At 39.1% G+C, this 6,213-nt stretch overlaps 1 protein-coding gene and 1 long non-coding RNA gene across 3 annotated transcripts; one reads left to right on the top strand and one right to left on the bottom strand.

Annotated features, from left to right (window-relative positions):
- On the bottom strand, nt 1-2,606 carry LOC109196376 (zinc finger BED domain-containing protein 1-like). 2 transcript variants are annotated; one of them, XM_025902418.1, is made up of 7 exons: nt 2,453-2,606; nt 1,579-2,126; nt 1,337-1,481; nt 1,026-1,257; nt 794-937; nt 631-699; nt 1-535 (listed from the first exon to the last, which is right to left on the bottom strand). In XM_025902418.1, the coding sequence occupies exons 1-7, from the start codon at nt 2,587-2,589 to the stop codon at nt 173-175; spliced, it is 1,638 nt and encodes a 545-aa protein (XP_025758203.1). In that variant the 5' UTR covers nt 2,590-2,606; the 3' UTR covers nt 1-172. The 2 variants fall into 2 exon arrangements, with proteins under 2 accessions (XP_025758203.1, XP_025758204.1); XM_025902419.1 differs by having other exon boundaries at nt 1,579-2,132; nt 2,462-2,606.
- Nucleotides 2,607-3,741: 1,135 nt separating this feature from the next.
- Nucleotides 3,742-5,909, top strand: LOC112843550 (uncharacterized). The gene is made up of 3 exons (XR_003215975.1): nt 3,742-3,879; nt 3,987-4,071; nt 5,782-5,909. It is a non-coding gene; the product is annotated as an uncharacterized LOC112843550 (long non-coding RNA).
- The last annotated feature ends 304 nt before the right edge of the window (nt 5,910-6,213 follow it).

Below are 6,213 nucleotides of genomic sequence, written 5' to 3'. Positions count from 1 at the left end.
AAGAACAGAAACTTCGTCCAAAAACCTCTTGTGTTTTTATTTTTCCCAGTAATTTTTTTTAAGCAAAATGATAACAAAGTTAGCCCTTTCTGTCAATAAAACATAACTTCTTTGGTTGGAACCAGTGCTTAAACAATTGAAAACACAAACTTTGTCATGAAACCTGTGATGTTTAGCAGTTTTTTTGCAAGAAGATAATCATATTAGCCTTTTCTGGAGCTATACAGCATCGCTCTTGGCTGATGGCATGCCCAGCACAAGAGAAAACTCTTTCAGAAGGCGTTGATGAGGCTGGGACACACAAGTATTTTTCTGATAGGGCAGATAAATTGGGGCGTGTATCCCTCTTACTCCACCACCAGGCCACAGGGTCTTGTCCAGAGGTAATTCCTGGCAGTCTTTTGTATATTTGAAGCTCCTTCTGTACCTGCTCTGTGATTGAGGGGACTCTACCCGCTTGAGAAGCAGCCTGTTGAAGCTCTCTGTCTTCATCCTCAAACAGCTTTTCTAAGGGTGACTTCTGGACCTTACTTAGCTGAAAAACAACAAAAAAAGATGTGTGAGGTTTGCAAAATAAATAAAGATCACTTTTAGAATGTAGTGGTTGTGTTAGAAAAAATCTGAAATTACATATTTTTCTGGCTTGTCCATGTCAGCATCATCCACCTTGCTGTGTGCTTTGGGGTCCTCAGTGGGAGGCTATGGACACACAGATAGTAAAAGAGCATTCCTTCAACATAGAAACTACATCATGATGCAAAAGGACAAGATTGTACACACACAATGAAAATACCTGTGCAACTGCTGCTGTGGCATTTGCAACTGCTGCCTTCTCCAACCTGTCCCAGATGTCAGTAGCTGCCTCACCACCTAGCCTGCCTTTAAAACGTGGGTCCATCATCATGGCCTCCTTCAGAAATTTCTGAAGGTTTTCATCCTTTAAGTAAAACAAGATATAACATAGGAGCTGATACTGAAAAAAGGTAACCCTATTTTTCATGCGCATTGATATTGTCTGCAAATACCTGATATCTTTTCTGCAGACTACCCCAGACTTTCCCTTTTATTGAAGAGGTGAAAACACTGTCTTCATCACATCGTCTGAAATGTGCCTCCAGCGTGGCCAGGATGGGGATGATTTGGCTGCATGTGGGTGACTTGTCACTTGACACACACATGGTTGACGTGTACAGGACTTGCATGCACTTAATAAACTCCTCTGCCTTCATTAAATCGGTGTGCGTGAACCTTTCTAGCCTGTTGAAAAATATTCACAATGTTAAAGGTAACTGACGTAATTTAGCTCTTGCAAGTGATGCTCATGTCATTCACTTACTTGTCCTTCTCCATAGGCTTCCTCAGCCGTAGATCCAGAGCAGCTGCCTGGATTGCATCAAACTGCTCCATAAATCTCTCCACCATTAGGAAGAGAGAATTCCAGCGCGTCTTAACGTCAAGAATTACATTATGCTCTGGCAAATCTACAGCACAGATAGACACAAACATATTTTAAATTACTATAAAAAAGGTAATATGAATAACAATACTTCTTGATATGTAACTGCATGCGCTACTTACTCAGGATTCGCTGCTTTTCTCTGAGCACAGTTTTGCTCAAGGATGAACGTTTGAGCCACACCACAACTGGACGGATTTTGGCACACCAGCTGGAAACTGCAGGAATGTCATACACCTTTTGTGCGGCCAGGTTGAGGGTATGAGCAAAGCATCCCACTTTTAAAAAGTCCAATTTTTTCAAAGCAACATCCATGTTGCAGGCATTGTCTACAGTGGCAGCAATTATTTTCCCTCCCAAGTGAAATTGCTCCACAACACTTGATATTTCTTTAGCGACCACTGGACCTGTTTGTGACTCATAAACTGCTTCAGTGCTAAGCACATTCTGCTTCATTTTGCCTTTGTAGATGTAGTGAACAGTCACTGTGAGGAAATGGTCCTGAGCAATACTGGTCCATCCATCACAGGTGATAGCGACCTTGTTAACCTGTGCCAAATTCTGGATGAGGTTGCTTTTCTCCACGCAATACCAAGCAGGTACAAGTGTGTTGGACAGATCATCCCTCGATGGGGGCTGATACCTTGGATTAAGGGCAGTGGACATCTCCCTGAATTAAAAACAAAACAAAACAAAACAAAAAACAAATTTATAAAAAGAAAGTGTTTTTGACTTGAAATTTAATTCTTTTTTTCAGATAAAATAAATAAAACATATAAACCAGTTCCCAAAATAAACAGAAAATACATTTGAATTTTCATTAATTTTTTTCTTCCAGATAAAAAACAAAAACATATAGCTCACCTTTTATTCACATATAGTTTACTTATAATATTTAGAGAAGACTTACAAAGCTAAGCAGCTATGAACATATTAACCTTTACAGTATTATACAGTCTATTTTTTTTTATGTAAGAGTAATACAACATTTTTCACCTGAATGATGGTGACTCCACCGTTGAAAATGGATGGAGATCTTTGACTATAAATTTTGTCACTGCCCTATGAATTTCGTCCACTTTTTCTTTCGTCATTTTAGCCTTTTTGGCCAAGGTGAAGGGAGTATCTGCCATCAAACAAGAAGACAGCCGCATGTAACTACGACGGTGTTTGCTAGTTCACCTTACATGCATTAATTTAATAACGTGGTTAGCTTACTCAACTTAAATTGCACACGAACAACATTAAGATACTCACCCAGAGAAGAACGGGTGCTGCTGCCATCAGCATCATCAGTTATCATTTCTGCTACACTGGCAGGGCTAGGGGCCAGGACTCTCCTCTTCGGGTTCTTGGATGTTGCTAACTCCGAGAACAGGCACCACACCCGCAGTAGATGTGCTCGGTGTGATGTCTTGCTGCAAGTTATCAAATGCGGTGCATTTCTCGGCTTTTAAAAAAACGCCATGCGACGCCATGTGTTTCATTAGATTTGAGGTGTTACCTCCTTTGCACATTATTACCTTTAAGCATTTGTTGCAGGCTGCTGAGTTTGCATCTTTTGCTGTGAAGTACAGCCACACTCTCGAGCGCTTCAGCTTCGGCATTTTAGCTCTGCTCTAAAAAAAAAACCCCGTACGTACCTGGGCCCGCCTACTATCCTTGGAAAGGAAGTGATTGGCTAGATTTCTCAGGGAAAAAAAGCACCGAAATGAAGCACCGAATTGTGCGCTGCTTTTCGGTCTGGTTACTACCGTTTATGTCAGAACCGGTTCCACAATGGCACCGGACACCGGTACCCATCCCTATTCATTACTGTCACAACTGTTCTCAAGAAATCACTCAAACAGAACCTGTCTGTCAAAGTGCAGCACCAAATGATCCTCAAAAGCCAAATGTGATGCCGTGATTAAAGGAAACTCAGAAACAAATGAAAAATCTAATAATGCTTTACATTTACTTTTACTTGTGTACTTTTTGACACTTTACAGAAAACAGTTTAGTTTGTACAACTTTCCACAAGCAAAGCATCTTCAGCAGAGAGTCATTATATGTAAACTACTTGGGAAGGATTTTTCTGCTTTCATCAGTGTGGTGCAGAATCTTGTTAATTCTGTGTTATTACAATGAAAAAAAATCTGCATCAGATGATGGAGCATGATTTATTTACACAGTTTAAAAAGATGTATTAATAATTTGTTTTAAACAGCTCTTTCTCGGCAGTTGTTCTTTCAGTGTCTCTCCTTCAGAAGACTCTCTCCTCTCCAGTCAGCTGCCAGCTGCAGGTTTCTACCCTGAGTGAGCCACGATCTTCAGGAGGAAAGACGGAAGGACATCCATGAATGTGTATAAAGGAGAGATTTTCTATAACCATAATGTGACCTTCCAGACAGATTACAGTACCCCATGCATGAATACTCTGTGTGAGAACAGAAGGGGCTACTGTATACACATTATGATCTTTTTACCTTTTTTACTCATCTTTTATTGAGTAGAGAGGCTGACATTATGATCTCTGTCACTTCTGCAGTGGTTGGTCTGCTTCTTCTCATCTTCATAGCTGCCACTGAATTTGCTGTTCACAAAAAAGAAGAAAAGTGAGAGATTTAAAGGAGGTAAGCTTTAACTTTTCTTTCTGTCCTTTCTCTCTGACATGACATGGGTGTGAAAAAATGTGCTACTGATGATCAGTTATTTTCTACATAAACTCAGTCCAAGATCAGTGGATTAACGTGATGTTTTGGTCCTTGTAGCTCCAAACAGCATCCATGAAATCACATTGAAACTGATTCCAGAGAGACAAACACAGGACCCTACACACAGATGTTTTATATATATTCACTATAGTTCTTTTGCATTTTGCAAACTTTTGTAGAAAGTGTGTTTTCTTGTCTGTTAAACATTTGAAGGGATTTCATTCACATTCATTCACATTTTCCATTTCAAGTAAAATATATTTTTATGTGTCCTCTGATTGTTACAATATATTACCTATAATTTTCAGAAAATAGACCATAAATATAGAAAATTTAAAAAGATATAAACTAGTTATAAAAATGAGGTGATGGGTTACTAGGTACTGTCAGCTTTGGCGCACTTTCGTATTGATTATTCAAGTTTCACAATTCAAACTTTGTCCTACTGGAACAGAGCACTGCCATTATGACAGAAATGTTTCATCATTGGATAAAGGTGATTACTCTGAACAGGTTTTATTGATTGCTCTAACTCTTCAATCTACAGGCATAAGTGGACCCAAAATGGTTGTAACTGTAATATTCCGCCTCTACACAATATATATTTTGATTTACAGACACAGGAGAAGCAGCATCATTAATCATTCCTCATTATCTTAGCAATACTCCCTACTGGTTAACAAATCAAATCAAATCAAAATTTATTTATATAGCACATATTAAAACAACAGTGTTGACCATAGTGCTTCACAGTCAGTAAAAGCATGAGACAATTAAAACAAACAATAAAAGAGGACAACAAACAATAGGTAACAACACAACAAGCTAGACCAGCCAACTAGTCAGAATCAAAAGCCAAAGTAAAAAGATAAGTTTTAAGATGTGATTTAAAAGACTGGATAGACTCGGCAGTACGAATATGAACAGGGAGGTTATTCCAGAGTCTTGGTGCCACGGATGCAAAGGCCCGGTCACCTCTCGACTTCATTCGAGACCTAGGTTGTGCTAGGAGCCTGTGATTGGACGATCTAAGTGCTCTGTTGGGATTATATAAGTGGAGTAGTTCAGAAAGACAGCTGGGCGCTAAATTATTCAGAATTTTAAAAGTGAACAAAAGAATTTTAAAATCTATGCGATATTTAACAGGGAGCCAACGTAACTTGGCTAAAATTGGAGTTATGTGTTCATAGATTCTCGTACCTGTTAAAAGACGCGCAGCTGCATTTTGAATTAACTGAAGCCGGTAAAGAGAAGAGTGTTGGAGGCCCGAGTAGAGGGAGTTACAGTAGTCCAATCTGGATGTAATAAATGCGTGGATAAGCTTTTCAAGGTCCTTTAAAGGAAGGAACAAGGACTTAACTTGTCAAAAATATAACTGCTAACCAAGGTTTGTGGCCTTTAACTGTTCCGTATAAATCGTTGTTAAAATCCAGTCCAAAGTGGAATTTAGAGTACATATCAATGTTATGTTCAGTTTAATTTATTTTACCCACCACACTGCTAAAAGAATGGGATGATGAGATCACATAATCTGATGTAGTAACAGAAAAAAGTAACATGGCTTTCTTTTACTAAGGTAGATTACAACTCAGAATCTAACATGTGTCTGTTTTTACTTTTTCTTTGCAGTTCTTCCCTCATTTTCTGTCCTCCAGAAGACTCCCTCCTCTCCAGTCAGCTGCCACGCTACAGGTTTCTATCCTCAAAGAGCCGTGATGTTCTGGAGCAAGGATGGAGAGGAGCTTCAGTGCTCTGCTGGGGTTATACGGTACTGTGAGATCTTTAAGATAAGATGGGGCATGAATAGTTAGGAGAACGATTCTTAAATTTTACAGAGACTCCAAGATTTTAAGGCGTAGTGCGAGTTCACATAAGCCAGATCACATTGATGAACAGGTCATCATTAAGTAAGAGAGAAATGTGGTATAGCTGGTGCCTGAGTTAGATTTGATATGGAACTACGCACTGGAAGAGACAGGATACTCAAATCAGCCCTCACATTTTTCATTACTTCTTTTATTTATTTTTTCCAGCCAAATGTTAAACATGAGGTAATTTTCT

Source organism: Oreochromis niloticus, linkage group LG22, assembly GCF_001858045.2.
Source record: "Oreochromis niloticus isolate F11D_XX linkage group LG22, O_niloticus_UMD_NMBU, whole genome shotgun sequence".
In the NCBI taxonomy this organism is placed as follows: domain Eukaryota; kingdom Metazoa; phylum Chordata; class Actinopteri; order Cichliformes; family Cichlidae; genus Oreochromis; species Oreochromis niloticus.
This window is presented reverse-complemented; position numbering and strand designations above follow the sequence as displayed.